Below are 21,629 nucleotides of genomic sequence, written 5' to 3' on the forward strand. Positions count from 1 at the left end.
ACATCCTACAATGCTGGGTCGCAGGAAAGGTCTCTTCAGTTCACACAATAGCTTTTTATTCGTCTCTGCTTCCAGCTGTAGAGGGAAGAGAAGTGAGATGCCCTCAACTGCAAAAAATGGGGTGTCTAGATTCAGCTTTCCCACACCTCTCATCTCATCTTGAGCCAAATACTCTCTGCCGATCTTTTTTCCTCCTTTTAAGCTTGTCCCTATCGGTCATATTGTCTGTGAGCCAAATCATAGGAGACACTGCAGGATGCACTAAGTTTAAATTACATAGCTGTGCATTAAGCTTTGAAAGAGCTTTTGGTTTCCACGCCAAGGCCGTTGCACAGGCCATGGTCACCTCTTATCTCATCGCTCGGACTGAGCCGGCGTAGAGCGTTTTGCCGACCCGCTCATGTTGTACGTTACCTGGTGCCCCACCGTCTTCTTGTGCTCCTTATTGGCCGCTTTGACGACTGGCCTGGCAGAACGGACGCTGATCTTGGAGGTCCCTTTTCCCACGGAAGCAGCGGGTGCAGAATCCTTCTCGTCTTGGAACAAGTCCGCGACCATCTGGTACTGAAAGGGAAGATGAGACCTGAGCACCCGCTCCGCGGCTCGTTTCCGCAGGAGCCCCGAGCCGCAGCCCGCCGGCGCGCTCTGCCTCTCTGAAACCACGAAGGGACCAAGGGCAATAAATTAAAAGCACGAAGCACTGCAGCTACATAAACCACATTCGCAGGGGCACCGAGGATCCTGTTATGCAGTTCATCAAATCCTTAAGTGTGTGCATTAAATTAAACAAGCGGAAAAAGCGGCTCATTAGCAGAAAAGCTATTAAATATTGTCCAATGCACGCTGTTGGGTCCTCGCTGCAGTGAAGACGCTGCTGAGTGCCGCAACGCCGTGCAACGTCCTCCCCGGGAACAGGGAGCCCCACGCCTGGGGCACACAGGCTGCTCGCACTGTTGGTGTACCAGAGGCACCCGGCTTTTCAAGCCAATTAGAAGAAACCAGCAATTCCTCATTAATTACCTCCGCTTCGCTAGGGGTTAACGAAGTCGACGGCAGGGCTGCTGCGCGACAGCCCTCCAAGCACAATGCTCGGCTCCGCAGGGTTAAAACAGGTGCCTGAAAAGTCTTGTGTTATGGCAAGCTCATAGCAACATCCCCACTTAATAAACAGGAGAAGAGGTGAACCTGCATATTCAATTCATACTTTATTAAAAAAAAAAGTAAAATAAAGAGGCAAGATCTTCAAACATGCATCAGGTCAGAAGTTAAACACTAACTGCGATAGGACCCTGGCAGCAAGACGCGGCACCAGCTTTGCACTGACGCAGACGGAACCGATTTGCATTCACACCAACACTCCGCGCTGCTCGCGGCGCGGCGCGCCGAGCCCGGCGGCTGCGCGCCTGCCCGAAAGCAAGGCAGGTGTGCACCGCACCACCCTGGGCAACTAGCCCCAATGGATTTGGGGACGTCTGGCTCAAAGCTCGGTCTGCCTGGTGGCGTTTCTCAAGCTCAGCTAGTTTGAGCCCCCTCAACCCTCAATCTCCTTTGAAAGTATTCAAATTTTAACTTATTTTATGCATAGCAAACTTTAACTGAAGCATTGCCTTGTTCTCTTACTTCCCGCTGATCCCTCAAAACGCAGCTAGCAGACCCTGGGCAGCTCACAGACCTGAGTGCAAATCTCTGCTCCATGAACAGCAGCTAACCTTTAAATGAGTCTCCTTCTTCCAGAATGCTCCAGAGGAAAATAGTCTGTCTGAGAGCACCCAGGAAGACTGTCGTAGCTCTTGCAGCTCAAGGTCACAAAACTGTCTTAGACTTTGACTCCTCCGGCTCCTCCTGAAAGCTAGCTTTCGTGTATTCTGAGTAAGTTCTCAGAAAAAAAAAATAGTAGTGCTTTACCATGTTACATTCTTATTAAAGGCTGTTGTTCTCATTTTTACCAGCAGCTGTTGTCTACAGGCCACATATGCTAAGGGGCCAGATGGTTCCCCACCATCCGCCTGATCTCAGATACGAGCATTTCCACAGCCCTGGTGCCGGCTTGTTTGCATAGCTTACTAGCACAGCAGTCTAAACATCGGTACAGGAAGGAAACTGTTTGCATTATATTATCAAATTGCTTGCAGGCTCCAAGACCACGCTTGCTAGGGACCTGCTGTACACTTACCATCGTTATTTTTATCTCTGCAGCTCACTCAACTCCTACCCACTACACATGCCAAAACAAAGGCTTGCACCTTTTGTTTGGCTCACCATCTAGCCCCCCCAAAAAGCATCCTGACAGCTGTTTCACTTTTATGACATGCTGATCTCTGGGGCACAAAAGTGGGCTGTTTGGGCAGCAGGTGCTTGAAGCTGGAAGGCGACCAACAGAGATTTCAATTTAGCATCTTGCTTGACAACGCAGCGAAATTCCGGGCTGTCATTTCGGGTTCCAAAATATCCTCTCAATGCTTAGTTGTCTGTGTCATCAATCCCTCTCTCTGATCGCTATTCATAGCATTAAAGTGCTTGCTACCGGACCAGCGATCGACATCAGCCTCAGAGGTGAACTTTCAGCTTAGGTAAAGCAGAATCAGTGCAGCTTGGACCATCCGCAGCAGCTCACGAAAGCTGGAGGATATAGGAGAAGGACAAAACCTTCCTTTGCAATCTGCCGAGTTGAAACCGCTGGTGCATTATTCTTAATTACACAGGACGGGAATATAATCTCTTTAACAGGGTGCCCCGGCGCTTGTGATCGGCATTCAAATCAGCTTCCTTCATTCAGAGAACATCATCTCAACCGCTTTAGCTGACCAGTGCTCTCAAAACTAATTAGCTGCTTTATAAAGTCTTTCTTTGCTGTCTTGTTGGCTGAAGTAATTGCACTCTAATTAGCAGAACGCAATTCCACCTTGGTGGGAGCTCTCCATCAGCAACATACTTGCTGACAAAGATGCGTTCAAGCCTTTGCCGTGTTAAATTGGCAGCATTCCCCCCTTGCCCACATGTTGGCTTGGTGGGAACATAAGGGGGAAGGCAGCGTATATCATATTCAGGCCTGATCCTGGTCCTTCACAAGTTAGGACAAAGTCCTTGTGGCACAGCCTTGTCAGCACAAATGCAAGTTTTATTCAAATTACTGCATCTCTCTGAGTTCAGAGACAGTACAAGCCTCAGCATTACCACTGCTGCTGACGTTTGTTTGCTTCAGAGCAACTGGACCACTTTTTACAGCAAAAGAAACAATTTTTTTTTTTTTTTGGCTTATACATCCATGGAGTTCATGCTGCAGGTGAGAAATGAAATAAAGAGAGGGAAATGTAGAAAAACTTATTTCCTGTGAGAGTGACAGAGTACTGGAGCAGGTTGCTCAGAGAAGTTGTGGACTCTCCGTCTCTGGAGATACTCAAAACCAGCCTGGACGTGATCTCGTGCAATGTGCTCTAGGTGACTCTGCTTGCGCAGAGAGGTGGGACCAGATGATCTGAAGAGGTCCCTTCCAACCTCCATCCTTCTGTGATTCTGTGAATCTAACTGGCAGAAGGACAAGCAGAACGCAAAAGCCAAAGTGCAGGATTTTGGAGGCTTCATGGGAAGTGCACATTCATTTGCAGCTACTTGTCCAGGAGCCAGCTGCAGAGCTGCCACAGCAGTGCTGGGAACTCATGAAGTGCTCGTGCTTGATCCAAGAAGTATCAGCATAGTTTTGAAGCCAAGTAAGCCCAAATCTTTGGCCCTCAGGCTTACCTATTAATAACTTAAATTCCTCTGCTCCAAGCAAGAAACCCTTCGTTTTAGACCAAGACAGTCAGCTCCAAGGAGTGAGGTTTGCCTCTTTGCTATCAAACCAAAGGACAGCCTGCTCTGCAGGGAAGACTGAGACTTGTGCAAGAGGACAACCAAGGAGCACGGTCCGTAACACACCTTATCGTTTCTGGAGAGTGCTGTCCCGATGCCCTTTCCATTAAGGGGCACTGGGAAACAGAAACAGCAGCAAGCCAAGAGAATCAACCAAACCTCTTGCTTTCTTCCACACGGACAACTGTTGTGGGAGGAGAAGGATTTCCCAAGAAATGTTTCCAAGACCTTGATAAAACCAAGCTGTCAGTAGATCCTGATGCTGTACAGGCTGTGACAGCAAGGCAGGAACAGCAGAGCATGACCTTCCCCCTCCCCATTTGGCTGTGCGCTTCTGCCCCAGCTACAAAGCCACTGGATACCTCCAAGGGGTTATTCAATCCCCCAACCCTCACCCAAAGCAGCTATTGCTGGAGCAGTAGCTGCAGCAGCAAGTTCAGCGCTGGCTGGCTCAACAATTTATCGTACAGCAGCAATTATTCCCCCAGACTATCTGGGGTTTCTAATAAGCCCTAATCAGGCATAATTTTTGCTCTGTGAAAGCTGTAAGCTTCCTGAACACACAGTGCTTTTGATTTAGGCATTATTAAAGCCCAGCTTCACAGTTATTAGACCTGCAACTGCCCCCATGGACAGGAAAATTGCATACCTTGCCTTCTTCCTACAAATTCATTGTTGAAAGGCAGGGCAAGCTGCTGACAATATGCCATTAATTTCCCACTGTAGCCTCTCTTATTTGACAGGAATAAACTCCTGCTTAACATCCTCCTCAAAATAACATTTCCTTCCTTTTCCCCTCATCACACTCCTTCTCAAGCAAAGGGACCAAGATCTCAGCATGCAACACACACACACCTGTTCACAACATTTGGGGGAATTAAAAAGTTTGCAGCTGTTCGCAATTAAAAAGTTTGCAGAAGGTCCTGCTCATGTCAAAGCCCGCAGAGCCCCAAAGCCAACCACATCTACAGCTTGCGAGACCAAGAGTGCTCTACCACGAATCCCGCTATTCCAGGTCAATCACTATGATCCCTTTAGCACCTTTGGGTGCCTATGAGTCGTTTTTACAACACCTGGGAGAAGAGCGCTACACAGCACAAAAATCTTGTAACACAGGAGCAAGAGCAAACATGATCATTAACATGTCAGTTTGCTAAAATTATACACTCAGAGCAGTGTAAAACAGCTCTGTCACCACGAGGAACACCTCAGTGTTCACTTTAGATTTAGCTCAGCAGCTAAAGGCAACAGCCCTTTCCGGGCAGCGGGCAAAATGGTCAGCAATGCCACCAGCAAGACACTCACCGAGCGTTGGAGCACGTCTTTGCATACCAGGATCATCCTACGAGCAGGCTGCTGGGCTTTAACGCGAGCGCAAACACTGAGCTCTGAACTTGCAAAGCAGCAGCGCCGGGTCGGCGCGATCCCAGACCGCTTTCCTGCCCCTTACCTTGCTGGCTTTCAGGATGTTGATCTGCTCTTCGTACACAGTGTCCCTGTTTTTCTCGAGAAAGCCCTCGCACTGGTACTCCACCTAACACAAGGCAAAGAGAAAAAAGCAAGAGGTTAAATTCCCCTCCCAAAAGTACAATAACGCAGCCACAACATGCTCTCTCTGAATTAGAGCTTAAAGGTCATTTTTTTAATTAAAAAACTGAATCTGAATGAGGTCAAAATCCTTAACCCAAATAGATTGTTCTTAGTCATTAAACTGCTTTGTACAGCATCCAGATGCATTTCCACCAAAACCAGTGGTAAGAACTCAAGGATTATTATTTGCTCAGCATTATTTTATTTTATTTTTTATTTTTGCTTAAAATGCACTCCAAAGCTCCCTGTGAGCTAATCAATAAACCTCAAAAGGACAAAAGGACACCATCTTTATATACACACATGCACATATTTTATATTCGAAGTTTTACATTTTTTTTTAAAAAAACGCGTTCCCATTTGATCCCAAAACACACATCCAAAGCTTGGCATCTTCTCGCTCAAAGCAGTGGCACTGGCCCTGTGCTCTCGCGCACCTCTTCCCGCTGCGCCTTGCAGCCTCCGACGCACAGAACTTTTGCTCCTCTAAATAATCCCCTGCTCCAATATTTCTTCAGCGAAGCTGCCCTGACAGTAATTCATTTCACTGCAGCTTTGGGAAAAAGGATTTTTCTCTGCTCGGGAAAGCGTACCTACTTAAAGCTTAGTGCAATAGTTCGGAGGCGGGAGTCTTCAAGCCGATGAAGATCTGAGCACCGAGCTAGGCATCCCTATCGCTAACAGTGGCTCACTGCTGCTCTAAATTATTATTTTTTTTGTCTGTAGGTGCATTTCTTCGTTCCACGCAAGGCGCCTTTCTGCGTGAACCCCAGCGTACACCACGTGCAGCCGGTTACCTTATCCGCAAAGTGCACGACGATGAAGGAGGAGTTGGACATGCGGGGCTTCTGGAAGTGCTGGCTGCCAGCGTGCCGGTCGTACAGCTTCTGCGCCCAGTTGTGGTCAGTTCCTTTGGGAACCTGAACGGGAAAGAAAAGAGCACAGCTGCAATCAGGCATGCAGACACCCCCACCCAGGGGATCCTCTCCTGCATGGCTGAGCAGGAGGAAGGGCACCAGAAATCACAGCAGCTTGGGGAAGAAGCAGAAGTTGAAGATGTGCATCACAGCCAACAAGAAAAACTCAGAAATGTGGCCCCAAACTCCCATTTCTCCGCTGGCATCAGAGAGTTTTAACAGGCAGGAGCATGAGAATCAACATATGAATAGCTTTAGGTCAACATCCCAACTCATGCCTCCATCAGCACTCCCCATACCTTCATCAGGGCTCCAGCTCCTGTTGACCGGAGCACCAAGGGGCTCTGCTACAGCGTTTGCTCTCTGGGCGAGGGACACGTTTAGTTTTGACATGAATACAGACATTACCACTACTAAATAATGAATAATGCGCATTACAAGAATGCTGCCAGCAGCAACTACATTAATATTTGAAAAAAATTGCCTGTCCTCTGTAGTTCTGGGAACAGGTACTGTTTTATTTTCATGTGTATTCTCACACAAACACAGTACAACTTCATTTCCCGTGAGAAACATCTGAATGCTGGTATTATTCCAACAGTGAGATAGCTCCTGCGGGGTGGGGGTGGAGGGATGACACGTATTTTTGTGCTTAAGTTGCACAAATTGCTAGGCACAGACATCACATTCTTACAGCAGTTTTGGGGGGACCAAATGACAGCCAATAGTTTCATAAACTGCCACCTGAGAAAACATTCGAGAGGTGCCATTTTATTTTAAAATAACAGTAATAAAATGCTTAAGAAAACTCCAACTCTTATAAGCCTTAGCATCCAACTCACCCTCACATTGTATATATTTGTACAGTTGCCTAGTCCAAAATACTATCTGCAAGATGGGACTTTCTGGGCAGAGAACTAGACAGAAGATAGCTCCCACTGTGCCAAATCCATTGCTCTGTACCATTTTCAACATCATCTCCTCAGACATTTGCATCCCAGCCATGGGATGGAGTAATTTCACATAGGCAGCCAGGGATGGGGAGCTAGGACTTCCAATTCATGTCTCCCCATCTGCTCCTGCCGATAGCATAGCCAGATGACTCATGTGTCCCTGTCTACACATCTAACCTTCCCGTGCCATGAATCCCATGGATGCCGAAACCACCTTAGTATCATATTCACACCCAGTTCAACACCCAAGTCCTACGTTGACCTACCGTCGAATAAATTTGCCCGTGGGACACCAAGATATCCAGCTCTCTAGAGATGGAGAATTGTCCTAATTACTGGGTCACTCTGCAGAGGTGAGGCCCACGCCACTACGTTGGTCAAGATACTGTCACTAGGACGGAGGAGAATAAATGGAGAAATCCTGAGCAACTGTAATTGCTAAAAAAAAAAAGAAGTCTCATGGCACTATGGGTACAGGATGGGGACTTCCCAGGAGTGAACACCTACAAGGAGAGTTTCAGCTCACCCTCTTAGTCAACACCCACAGTTATCACCCAGTAAATGACTGCAAACTTATTCCCCGAAGTTAATGTGTTGCATTGCCAGAAAGAAGAAAAAAATGAATTATTTTGTAAGAGAATAATTTACATGTACTTTAGATACTCTCATGATTACAATTCTTGTAAAGACTAATTATTAAGGATCTGTTCAGCATATCAGATCTTCAGAGAATGATATCCTGTCATCTGTCGTCATGCAGGACCCATGGGTGAGTGGTTCTAGAGAAGGTAACCACAGGGGGATAATTTCTCTTTCAGGGTAGCTGTCTCTGGACTTCAGCACACCACCAACACCTCCAGTCCTCATCTCTGCAGCACTGCACGCTCGGAGCTGAAGTCCAGACTGCCGGAATTGCCTGGGCCTTCATTTCTGCCTCCTGCTCCAGCTTCACCCACCTCGTTAGCTTGCAGCTAACACGGGGAAGTCAGTCCCATCCACTTAGCCCCACGTTGGATAGGAAACCCACATGGGGCCTTTTGTCCTACCTAAGGCACGAAATTGTCTGAGCTCTACACAGGACAGAAGCGTCGGGCACCAACAGAAGCACACTGTGCTCCTACACACACTTTATTTAGGCAGGATATATGTGCATACTTAAACTTCAGAGTTATATAAACAAAGGCATGATTTGTTATACACTCACATACAGTATTACTGATGAATGATCACAACAGGAGGTTCAGCTTCTCTTTTGACTAAAAACCGGCCACGTGCTGGTTGCGGTGGAGCCTCCATCCACACACTCCTCGCATCCTGGGGAGGAACGTCCCCTCCGCTGGCTGCAGCATGGCTGCCTTGAGCCCTCGAAGCTCCCCGTGCCGCGCCAAGTAGATTTATCCCACAGCAGCTCTCTTTCAGGCCAGCCACTTTGCAGAGAAACCTGCTTTATCTGGGAGCTGAGCTTCAAAGGCGCCGCTCCTGCCACGCCGCACGGCTCCTCGCACACTGGCGTGCAGCTCGAGTGCTTTCATAGCTGCCTGGGAAGCATCCGAGACAGGCCCAGGTCGAGATAAAAACTAACAGGGCCATTAACTGCACTATTATAACAGCTTTCAGTACTTGCTTGGCAGCTTAAAGCCTTTCAAGCCACTGAGAAAGTTATTCAGAGAACACCTCCACAGAGCAAGACTTTTTTGGGAGGAGAGGAGGACAAAGAGGAGGTGGAGGAGGAAGGAAGACCAGGGTGCCTTGTAGGTGCTGTATGGAAATCTCTGAACAGGAATAACCTTAGATGAGTGATTTACATAACATCACTGGTCCTGCTCCTATCCCTGCTGTGCCGACGGCCTTCATCTGCCTGTCACTCCGCATAAACCAGCCAGGCACCGTAATGCTTGTCTTTGCCCTCCTTCGTTACACGTGGTCCTCTGCACGCTACTGCGCCAGAAACCGGAGCTGCTCGCTACGGCCAGGATTGGTCCTCGCGCTCAAGGCCACTGCTTTTGTATCAGAAGTCTCCCCATATCAAAAAAAAAAAAAAAATGCAAAAATCCAAAATGCCCAGGTAGCCAAGGAGTCGTTCAGGGGGTATTTGGGCTAATGGGTAAGATTCTGTCCACAGTAACAGAAGAGGGACAGTTAACGAAGGTCCACCTAAACTTGCTGAGCTAAAAGCCAGCACTCCACAAGCATAGTAGAAAATATTTAAATTGTTTTTTGTTTCACCCTACTACTCCAACGCATGCCAAAGCCCGAGAGAAGCCAGGGTATTCAGAGCATCCTTAGCCCTCCAGAGCGACCTTCTGCAGGAAGCGATGCGCCCAACTTCACAGTCATGCACCCAACCCGACAGCACAACACAGCCAAGGTTATCCTGCCCTCTCATTAGAGCAAACGATGGTCCGCCGGCAGGAAACACCAGCGGTGCAGCCCCTCTTCCCCCTCCCTACGGCTGCTCGTTGAACAGAAACACCTCCAACAAACCACGTGGCGCTGCAGGACATGCTGATTTCTGATGGTCAAAAAACTAACAAATTGAGAGAAGGCAAATGTGTTTGTTTGGATACCAAAGTTCACAGTGATGCATGGAAAGACAAGTGAGAATGAAGCCTGGTTTTGGCAGTCTAGTTTTCAGTGTTTCTCGCGCACGACAGAAGGACACAGGAAAGGTTAAAGAGCGTTTTTTGAACAGCATGGGAAAATGCATGTGCCAAATCAACAGCATAACACGTGGTATGCTGTTATGTATAGCACGTTGGTAACGTGCTGTAAAACACAACAAGAACCCACAAGGGAGTTGGAGATCACCGGGGAGTTCACGAGGTTGGTCAGACAAATCCTCCTTTGACAGCCTTAGAGTCACATCACACCTCAGTGAGCAGAAACTCCCAGAGATTCATAATAAATAATTGAACAAAGATGTCATGATGGGCACATCAGTCCTTCAGAAAAGCCCTTTGCTGGCCAAAACCTTTTAGATGCGCTTCATGCTAACAGAACATTTTTATCATATTTTTTTCCATTTCTGCTCCCAACCCAACAGCATAATCAAAAGCAAGGAAGCAGCTGGGTAGCAAGACCCCTTAGGGAGAAAGCTAGATATCCACAGCAGCTTCAGACTTTACTCCCAAATGACCTTTGGGAACAATATGGAAAATGCACAGCACTTATGCAGAGCGGGTGGTTTCGGGTAGAAAAACAGAAAACTGCATCCAGCTTTGACTCAGAGATGTCACTACATTTCTTAAAGAGTTTTGAAGTTCCTTGTAGGGTGATTTCAGTCTCCTGAACACCAGCCTAGTCTAGCTCCTCCACTGCAGAGCGCTGGACCTGCTCTTCACATACTCCTTCAGTCTTCCAGGAAAGTCTGCCAACTCCAAAGTCATTCTTTACCCTCTACAACAAGACAAAGCATACTCAAAAGCCTCCTCATATCCCAGATATGCAAACACATCTTCTACATGACCTCCCAACTTGCCAGGGCTAGATTTTTGGAAGACTATCTCTCTCCTTACTGTCCATCTCTGTTGATGGGCTTGATATGGGTTCTCCTATCTCTCCTTGAAAGCTCTACTCTTATTCCAAATTATTTCCCACCAACTCTGTTGGATGCACAATGATTCCCTCCACATTTCACAGCTCAGAGGCAGGGAGGGAGATCCTCCTAGATGCCTTTCCCCCTCCTCCTTCTCTCCACTTCAAGGCTCATCAGTTTTCCCTATAGGACTTCCTAAATCCCGTGGGTAACTTTCTGTACTTGTTATGCTGGCCTTGGCTCACAAGAATACTGCAAGGTCGCTTTCTGTTTATAGGACATCACTCTTCCTGTTCCTCTGCTAAAGCAAAGCCAAAAGGTCCTATAAGCCCTAGATCCAGGTAGAATCACAGAATCACGGACTTGGTAAGGTTGGAAGGGACCTCTGGAGATCATCTAGTCCAACCTCCCTGCTCAACAGGGTCACCTACAGCATGCTAGACAGGGTTGCATCCAGGAGGGCCTTGGAGATCTCCAAAGAAGGAGACTCCACAACCTCTCTGGGCAACCTGTGCCAGTGCTCCGTCACTCTCAGGGAAAAAATTCCCCCTCACGTTCAGGCGGAGCTTCCTGTGCTTCAATTTCTGCCCATTCCCTCTAGTTCCTTTGCATAGGACAACTGAAAAGAGTTTGTCCCCGTCCCCTTGACACCCTCCCTTCAGGTACTTGTACACACTGATCAGATCCCCCCTCAGTCTTCTCTTCCCCAGGCTGAAGAGGCCCAGCTCTCACAGCTGTTCCTCACAGGGCAGGTGCTCCAGCCCTCTGGTCATCTTTGTAGCCCTACGCTGGACTCTCTCCAGTAGCTCCATGTCTCTCTTGTACCAGGGAGCCCAGGAGGTAGGTGATCCTCCAGCATGGGAAATGGGGAAGACTGTGACAAGGTTCTCTGAGGACCTTGTTTCCAAGTTTTCAACGGACTAAGTTCCCAAAGAAACTTAGCAGAAGGTGCAGGGTCACAGTCCCACAAAGATTATAAAGCTCCTTGTGCTGATCAGGGATGTAATGGGAGGTTGGACTAAATGAGGTCCCCTCCAGCCTTAACTCTGTGACAGCTCTCAACTCTGAAGACCTGAAAGCTGTTTAGTTAAACCCAAACAATACAAACAGATCTTAATGGCCTCTTCTCTCAGACCTACAGGTTTTATGGTTTGCTTTCAACAGACAGCTTTAGTCCTTCAAACTCCAGTTTCAATTCAAAGGCTTTCTTTCATTGCCAGTTCTCACGTCTGTCTTTCCTGGCACCCTTCTTCTCTAAAATCTGCAGCAAGACACTCATTAAGCATTGAACGATCTCTGTTAGCCAAACGGCTTCAGCATATCCAGAACACTCCCAACCTCCCGCCGAAGATAATTTAATCACCCTGCGAAACGACGACCTGTGCGCCAGTGCGGAGGCTGCATCACCCGTGTTTCGTTACGCTGCCCAAACCCTCCTGTTGCCACCACAGTCCCCGAGCACATTTCCCCATCACGCTCAACGCTAGTGAGACGCGTGCCCGCTGCCCTGCGGTACGCCTGTACCCGCCATGGGGTCCAGCGTAGCTGCTCACCCTCTGCTGCACAACCTTGACAGAAGAAGGTCCACCACGGGCAACGTGGGTGTGAAGGTTTCCATGCAGACACAGGTGCTTTCAGTTGACAGGCTTGCTGAAATTTCCACAGTGCTAAAGCCTGCTTGCACTTTATTATAAAAGAGCCAATTTGGGGGCTCATAAAGGAGCCGGTGACTAATCACAGCATTTCCCGGTGACAGACACCACTGAGACAACTGGCAACTGATGCAGGGGGACAACTCTCGTGTTCCAGTTTCTTGGGCAAAAAAAGCACAAATTAAAAAGTACCAACAGTTAGAGAGATATTTACACCCAAGCTCCACTTCTCACTGCTGTTACACAGTACACGTTATTTTCCAGTAGAAGAATTGCCTCCTGGATGAGAGCAGTGCTGCAGCTCGCGCAACATCCCATCACGAGGAGCAACCAGCACTGGGCGCTTTGGAGAGGGGAGTTATCCCCTCGAAGGGAGTTATCAGACAGGATGTCAGAAGGGAAATTTTCCTTCCGGTCTGCTCAATACCGTGAGGCTGCCTCCAGCTTGAAGAACTTAACAGGCTTAACAGGGCAGAAACAAAATGAAACAGGGCCAAATATCAAGCAAAAATCTCTGACCTCCTCCTGAGCCCGTGCTGGGTAAGATGCTATTTTAGGGGTGTTAAATTATGTTTAATTTGCTCTCATTTTTAAGTTATGTTCAGAAACTGTAACAGAGAGGACAAGACAAGCTGGGATGAAGGCTTTTTTTCTAGTATTCATACACTTCTAGCTGTTCCTGCTAGCTGAGCCTCTAGAGCACCTCAACTGCAATTTGTTTTAGGCGCTTTCCTCAGCCATGGGCAGAGCCTGTGCAGGACCTGCAGGCTGAAGACAGGCCTGCTACGCCTGGTGACTGTCACACTGCAGAGAGTAGTCACTTAACAGGTCACCTTCCTTTCACAGGCAAGGACAGGTCACACGTCTTGCCAAACCCCAGTAGGGACCAAGGTCTAAATAATGAATCCCAAACCTTCCCCTCTGATGCAACACAACATGACTGCCCTTGGTCCACTGGCTTTGTTCAAAGCCTATGGATCTCAGCAGGCCAACAAGGACGACCTGGGCCCTCTGATGACCTCAGCCATTCAGTGATGAGACTCCTTCCTCATCTGTGTCCATGCACCACCCTATGTTTCACCCCTCCTGCATTTGCCCAGAAACCCTTGAGGGAGCCATCCCAAACCAACAAGATGTCTCCTGCCCCAGAACATACCTAAGACTCTTCCCAAACAGACAACAACTTATTGACTATGCAACTGCCAAACTCACCTGAGGAACTGCTGGGAACAAAACGAACGCAGCCCTTCCCAATTTGGTACACCTGCCTCCGCAAAGCAACCGCATCCAGCGGGAAGGTGGTCTTCTGCCTCTTCCCACCAAGCTGTTTTTAGCATTAAAAAGGCTTGTCAGCCTTCAATATTCAATAATTCAATAAGGTTGAATTTGCCTTACATCAACTTCTATTACGTGCTAGTATTTTTATGTCAAAGGGACTGAAAACCCTTTCTCCACTACCACAATCATCCTTAAAGGCTCTTATCTTTCCCCAACTGCCCCATGCCAAAGACCAGGTGTCCCAGTTTCCCAGGAAGATCTCCCATCTGGCATGTCTCATTCTTAGATGCATTTGGTAATTTATGACTGAACAAGAAAGAGTCCAGCCTCTCTCCTGGACTCCTGTGTAGGTTTGCAGTTCTAGCATTCTTGTAAACTCCCAAGTCTGAACTAATTTAAGCTGGTATGAAAGACAGTGGTAAGCAATCTACTAATCACAATCCACTGTCCCAAAATTACAGGCTTGCCTTAAAAAAATAAAACAATACATATTTTTAAATGTCCCCAAGCTTTTTAATGTAATTCGTCTGATCTTTAATTAAGAAGGAAAAAAGAAGCAGAAACCTCCAAACAAAACTAAACACTCTGTCTCTATGGTTTCAGAGCTACAGACCAACAAAAGCAAAGGGAAGACCTGATTCCCAACCCCAACAAAAGAACGCTGGATCATTTGCTAAGCGTGAAGCCAACACAAGTGAAGACACTTCTACAGAAGGCCATCACTGGCTTCTGCTTCTCTACACCAAAGGAGCCGAGGGGACATCTCATCTCGGTCCTCCGCAGAAGTACAGACCGAAGTTAACCCGAGTTTGCCGCTGGCTTCAGCGAATCTTTGTAGCGTGGTCAGTTCCCTCATTACTCATCACAGCCCAGGCCTGATTTTCACTGCTCCAGAACTCAGCCATTCCCCAGGGAGACATGTTTCTCGCTTCAGGCCTGTGGCACAGCTCAACATGGCAAGGTTAACCAACCAGAAGACCCTCCCAGGCACACTTTTTCCATATGCTAAGTGCCACAGAAGCAAAAATTCCAACATCTGAAGACTTTACACTAAATGTACTTGACTTCACCCCAAATAACTCTAGCAGGAAGATTCAGTATTCCCTCAGGACCAAACAAGGGCTGAGGCAGGGAGGAATACCAGCTCCTCAATCATGTTGAAGGAACTGAAAGTCACAAGTACGAGCTACCCCTAAGTGCAGCCAGGCCAGAATCACAAGCTTTGGCATTATGTGGTACAAACATCAGTGGCAAACTTCTACCAGAGAGGCTCTCAAAAGTCCTGAAGCAAAGCAACAGCCAACAGCCTGCCCCAGCCCTGAGCACCCAAGCAACATGTCCTTTACCCTTGCATGAGCTACTACAGGCAAAGGTCTGCATGCTGAAGGACAATCCATTCTTTAACCTTTTGGAAAAACAAAAACATCAGCAAAAAGGCGAGTGGTTTTCTTTACCTTGCACTCTTCATCCAGCAGGTCCAAGATACCAAGTTTCGCTTCTATAAGGTCTATGCAGGGCTGGTTATCGTAGAAGTCTATAAGAGTCCATGGGATTTCTTCCTTCATGTATTCTTCTTGTTCCAGCTTGAACACATGCTGAGACAAGAAAAACAGCACAGTTACTGACCTGCACCTCAAAGCAGCCCAGGAGCAGCCCCATTTACTCATTAGTACATGTACAGTTTTCCCACAGTATGTCAACAAGTCACAGAAATTTCAGGCTTTATCACTTACAGAATCTAGTTTCTGGCAAGGAAAGTAAAAGTGTTGCGTAGGAAACCATGGGGGAAAAGAAAAAAAAAGCCTTTAAATGACTTTCACTAAAGAACTACTGAAGCCGTCACTGCATCAAAGCAAAAGCCACGTTCTGAACGGCCATGAGATACATCTGGGACTCCAAGTTCAGACCAAAAATCCTACTCCCCTTCAGGGCTCCTGATTAAATGAGGGACCTGCACCAGGTTCGCTAGCACAAAGCCAGGTCACTTTGAGCGCATGTGCCCTGAGAGGTAGGTGAGCATCACTTCACAAAGCACGTCATCTTCCTGGGAGAGATATCACCATCAGCACCACCACCAATTTGTGAACATCTCTATTGCAGATTCCTACTTTCCTAAAAATAGTAATAATAATAATAATAAAAAGTTCTTTCTATGGCTTACATATCTCAGACCTATCCCCAGGCAGATAAATTGTCTTTGGCTATTTCTAAGCATATTTTAAAGAGATTTTTCAAGTGCACTTTTTTCTTCAAAAGATGGCTTTTTAAAATCTCTTCAAAAATGTCATCTCTGAGTTCAAATTCATAAGCTTCAGAAGTGATAGTTGGACATATTAAGTAAAATATGCACAGTGCAAACACAGCTCATCATTTACTCTTCATTTTCACAAGCAGCGATATGATGCATTAGAGATATCGCAAACGTTTGTGCCAGGCAAATGATACAGTTTCAAAGTGCCAAACTCTCCTGCAATGCTTAGCTGTTCCAATTTAACAGATTCTCCCTCAAATCCTGAAAATAGCAAGTCTTTCCCTGCCTGCAACAAGAGCAAAAGAGGACCCCTTAATGATTTGGTTTTCAGTCCCTGTATGCGCTTGTACCTAATAAAATAGAAGAATTTATTGCACCACATATCAAAGTGAAAAAGGAACGTGGACATCTGGTCATTTAATCCAGAATTTCAGCTGCCGCAGTTTAAGTTGCACCTAATCAGCAGGTTTTCACTCATGCTTTATTGCACAACAAAAACTAGGACTCAGCACAACCACCCACCAGGCTCGGCTCGGCTCGGGAACGAAACCGTGCAAACCTACGAGCTGCAAGGATGATCAGAGGGCTGGAGCACCTGCCCTGGGAGGAACGGCTGCGAGAGCTGGGCCTCTTCAGCCTGGGGAAGGGAAGGCTGAGGGGGGATCTGATCAGTGTGGACAAGTACCTGAAGGGAGGGTGTCAAGGGGACGGGGACAAACTCTTCTCAGTTGTCCCGTGTGACAGGACAAGAGGGAATGGGCAGAAACTGAAGCACAGGAAGTTCTGCCTGAGCGTGAGGGGGAATTTCTTCCCTGGGAGAGTGACGGAGCACTGGACCAGGCTGCCCAGAGAGGTGGTGGAGTCTCCTTCTCTGGAGATCTTCAAGGCCTGCCTGGACGCAACCCTGTCTACCATGCTGTAGGTGACCCTGCTGAGCAGGGAGGTTGGACTAGAGGATCTCCAGAGGTCCCTGCCAACCTTACTGATTCTATGATTCAAACCAAAGCTGGCAAACCGCTGACTTGTTCAAAACCATTAGGGGCCCTTTGCACAAACCATTTGCAAACCTGCTTATAGGATCAATTTTATAAACAAACCAAGCGGCGTTTCCAAGCTGGCCCGAGTATTTAGCGCACAAGCCTCGGCCCGGGAGAGACGGCATCGCAAGGACAACGTCCAACGCCGGCCAGGCTGCAGACCAGCGCCGTTAAGCGCAAAGCGGACGTGCGCTAATCTGGCCTTGATGAGTTTTCTAAGTTTTAGGGCGCGTCGCCAAGTTGACCTTACCGAGTTGAATTGCTGCTGGAGCTTTTCGTTGGCATAGTTGATACAAAACTGTTCAAAGCTGTTCACTTCAAAAGTTTCAAACCTGCAAAGCAATGAATAAATCAGCGTTAAAGAGTCGCCGCTTCTAAAAAGTCTGCTTCACTCTGCGATGGAGTCATCGACGTGACAGGGAACATCAGTTATTCAGTCTCGTTAAATCCCTTCTATCTCTGATCTACGCCTTATTCCTCGCACCCCAAATTTGTATCTCTCCTTTCCGCAACTCAAGGGATTCAAGAAGTCTGTTCTGATAAGCACAAGTCAGATACTTCGTACAACCGTAGCTGCTTGCACATTAGACGGTAGAGCTGTCTGAGATGAGAAATACAACAACCCTTTTTGTGGAAGAATATTATTAAATATTAAGAGTACATATATTCACTGCAAAGGTGGTGGTCAAACACTAGCTGCTGTCTTTTTAAAAAAGACATTATTTTTAATGCAATTCAGTAGAACAGAAAGAAAAATAAAGTCATAGTTACAGCCTCTGTATTGCATCCCCGATAGCAGAAAAATCGGATGCACGTGAGCAAGTGACCTCCCGAAAGCAGAGGGAGAAATGGCCTTTTTAGCTCCGATCCCCACGCGTTCCTTGAAAGGACTCTGAGGTCGATGCCAGCACAAAACCCTTTTCCCCGGGGGGACGGGGACACAGCTTGGACGGAGCCAGCCTGGGGTGAGCCCAGCTGCTGCAAGGGAGACGATGCAAACTTGCTAGTTAAGGGAACTATTCCCGTACTATTCGCTAACCAGAAGAGCAGTTTGCTTTGCCTGTCCTGTGCATGTCCCAGCTCTGAGAAGGTGCTAAGACAATATCCTAGTGGGAAAAGCAAATAAATGGTCATTTTCTTGCAATTAATTTCAAAGCTTTTCCCTATATCTTGGTGCAAAAAGAAAACACACAACTCACCCACACTTCCCCTCATGCCGGATGCAGTTCTGTATTTAAGGCTATTAATATTTTTGCATGGTTATTTGCTCCATTTTGTCTTTTCTCCTTATTCTGCTGTGTGACTGGCAGATCCCAAATCTGCAGCGGCGCCAGGGCTTATACTGAAATATTTGAAGTTCATAAGTAAGTTCAGCGCACGGCTGGCTACCCCGGCATTCACACTCCCTTTCACGCTGCAAACAGCAGAGGAATGAAAACAAACCGTCCCTGCCGAATCCAGAAACGTCTGCAGGAATTTGCTCTTCAAAAGAATCACGAGGAGCTACCGAATTGCCCGCGATAAGTGACCCGTAATTCCTTTGCACCGAACAAAGCACGCCAAAACACACAGAGAGCAGAAACAGCTTACGGACACGTCCCAGGCGTCAGGTAACCACCAGCACAAACCACCGAGTGCTGCACTGGAGTAAACTATCTTTTATGCAAAAGAACACAGTTCAATACATTCAGTTATTTATTTCTGTTAACAGCTTATTCAAATTACTTAATTATTATTTATTGCAATTCAATGTTATAAGCTTTTGAGATGCTGCTTCTCACCCTTCAGGTGAGAGGGCCGATAACACTTGCTCCGAAGAGCAACGTTAATCCCAACGCAGAGGTCACCTCTTCCAGTTCTCTCTTTAACATTGCAACCACCACAAACAGCGCAGGGTCAATACACACACGACAGCTCCTAGTGCTGCCTGCTCTCGCCCCCAAAACAACACGGGATTACGGGCGCCGAGTACTGGAAATCCACAGCCTCCGCATCCTCAGCTTACAGCCGCTCCATACAGACCCTCCATATGGAGACAACCCTCTCCCACCGCTCCGGGCAGCGGCCACGCTCCTGGCTGCACGCAGGCTCCTGGCCCGCCTAGTTTAGCTCCCCTCCGAGAGGAAACGGGACAACAGGCGTTTGGAAAGAGTCCGAGACTTGGCAGAATTCATTCCCGTTCCCAGATAACCCATGCTCTGGCACCCAGACTACTTGATAGGACTACAGAGGCTCAGGGTTGCAAGCATCCAATGGCTCTCCGGTACATTGTTATTTTTTGTTATTGTTATTGCTAACAAATATTCTTGTTTATTCTTATTACCAGGCCTGAGCGCAGCCTGATTTCACTTTAGCTTGCATCACGGTACCTAAGGGGTGACACCACTGCCGGCCAATGGCTTGACATGGTACTCAGAGGAGACCTGCGTTTAGGACAGGTTTTTGTTCCACACTAACAGGTTTTCATGCCTAGCTTAATCCTTCAGGAGCCCCGTTCTCAAGTCTCCTTTTAGTCACTGCTGAAAGAGCGCATCCCATTTCCCAATTTGGGCATCCACCTACTTACTCAACCCCACTGCAGCCAGGTGGCTCTGGGCTTGGTTTGCCATGTCCTAGCTGGCAGGGACACTGGCTGAAACAGCTCCTCCATCTTACCCTCTTTTCCAACCAACCACCGGACTGTGCTAACTCCAGCTGGTGACTGAAGATCTTCCAGGTCCTCGGTGATCTACCTTGGAGAGCCTGGACACATGCAAACCTCTGCCAGCAACCTCACCATCCCAAGTTTTCCTGTTGGGATCCCAGCGCAAGCAGGATCACATTCCTACTATACTTGATAAGAGTTTTCCAGCGAACCTTGTTGTGTGGCAGCAGTTGCTGATGGAGGTGAGTAAGCAGGACTACACTGATGCACCACCACTGAATGGGAGGCTGTTGCAGTTCACTGGGATGCTACAACCAAGAGCCCAACGTCTAGAGCTTGCAGAAACCCTATGGGAGGTTGCATGCACAAGCCTGCATCAAGATCTAATCCCAGTAACTGAGCAGGTATTACAGCTGCGAAAGCTTTCTGCAGCCGAGCCAGAGCTGCTTACGCAGGATTTCATTTTGAACTTTACCTACATTTGACAGAGCTTACAAGGGAATTGGCACCTACGCATGATCTGGGACCGAGAAAGCACAGCAGCTGCACTAGTTCCAGGAGCAGTTGCTAGAACAGCTGTGACTGGTCCACCCCACCTCACCTCCCCTGAAACAGGAACAGTGCTCCCTCAATATATCAAGATACAGATAGTCACTACTGTCCCACTTCTCTCTCTTCCTTGCTCCCAAGAGAGACAGAAAAGCTACAGCATGGAGAAAGGGAAAAATCCCCAGATCAGGAGGCCTCTTTGCTTTTCTCCAGCAAAGGGAGTGGGAATAGTCATGTTTATAGGGATAAACAATTCTGTCAATGGAAGACGCTTCAAACTAAGAAAACTCGTGTTTGCATTTGAGCGTCTGGGGCAGGTCTGGCCCCTACTTGCAGCGAGGTGAGGAGCCTTTCCCCAGCCCATAGCAGAAGGTTGCCCTTTCTATTATTCCCACCCCTACCAGAACCCCATCAGAAACAGCTGCACGTTTAGCTCAATATAGACCCTTTGGGAGATCAGGGGCACTCTGCTAGAAGGGTGAAACACTTTGAAGAGGTCTCCCATAACCACCTTAAGAGCAAGAGCATTCCTACCCATAGATATCAAGCACGCCAATGAAAGAGTGCTGCTTGACGGTGGTGTGCAGGGCTTTGTTGATGTGCTGCACGATCCAGTTGAAGAGCTGGGCATAAATGTGCTTTGCCAAGGCATCCCTGGCGTTGAGCACCTGCTGGAGGGACATGCTCTTCACGTAGGTCTCAGCCGTGGTGACCAGTTTCCGGTGGCAGAGCCAGTGCTGCATCTGGCTGTGCTCCACACCCAGCAAGCTGCAGAAGGTGTTCAGGTGCTCATCTGTGCTCTGCAAGAAATACAACAAGAAATTAGCTCAGCAGGCTCTCTCTCTCGCTTGCAGGGAACACCAGAAATCACTTCTCTTCCCACCACTACCATCCAACCCAACCAGTCTCCAGGGAAATAGCGAAAGGGCTTACACCTAGCACTAAGCATGACTTTGCCATGCCTTGGCTACCTTTAACACCTCAGTCTTCATAAAAAAGCAGATCTGTATGGTAAACATCATCAAGATAGATCACTGGTGGCTTTGTTCCTGCTCCTGAGGTGACACCATGTACTCCTGGAGGATGTGGCAAGATGACCAGGATGGCCAAGATGCCACAGCTTCAGCTGCCACCATGTTAACACAAGCATCTGAAGCCACCAAGGGGCAGGTTCAGCTCTCTAGTGTCTTTGCTCCAGAATTGCTATTTTCAGCACCAAGCAGAAGTAGACCAAGACCAACACAAGTTGAACACAAACTCAGCACACCATCATACTCCTGTTCCAATAACCAAGCTGCAAAGTGCACGCTATCAGAAAGGGCTGTTTCATGTAATCAATAAAATGAAAAGTGACTTTGTTTTCTTCAGCGTATT

At 47.7% G+C, this 21,629-nt stretch overlaps 1 protein-coding gene across 1 annotated transcript in view; it reads right to left on the minus strand.

Moving 5' to 3' along the window:
- MYO5B (myosin VB) overlaps positions 1-21,629 on the minus strand; it is a 91,299-nt gene that overhangs the window by 51,717 nt on the left and 17,953 nt on the right. The window contains exons 10-15 of the mRNA XM_062600527.1: positions 20,790-21,055; positions 17,313-17,394; positions 15,229-15,369; positions 6,237-6,359; positions 5,300-5,383; positions 415-564 (exon numbers count right to left, since the gene is read on the minus strand). Coding sequence (XP_062456511.1) covers positions 415-564; positions 5,300-5,383; positions 6,237-6,359; positions 15,229-15,369; positions 17,313-17,394; positions 20,790-21,055 — 846 coding nt within the window. The remainder of the gene's footprint in view (positions 1-414; positions 565-5,299; positions 5,384-6,236; positions 6,360-15,228; positions 15,370-17,312; positions 17,395-20,789; positions 21,056-21,629) is intronic.

This window comes from Rhea pennata, chromosome Z, assembly GCF_028389875.1.
Source record: "Rhea pennata isolate bPtePen1 chromosome Z, bPtePen1.pri, whole genome shotgun sequence".
Taxonomy (NCBI): Eukaryota; Metazoa; Chordata; class Aves; order Rheiformes; family Rheidae; genus Rhea; species Rhea pennata.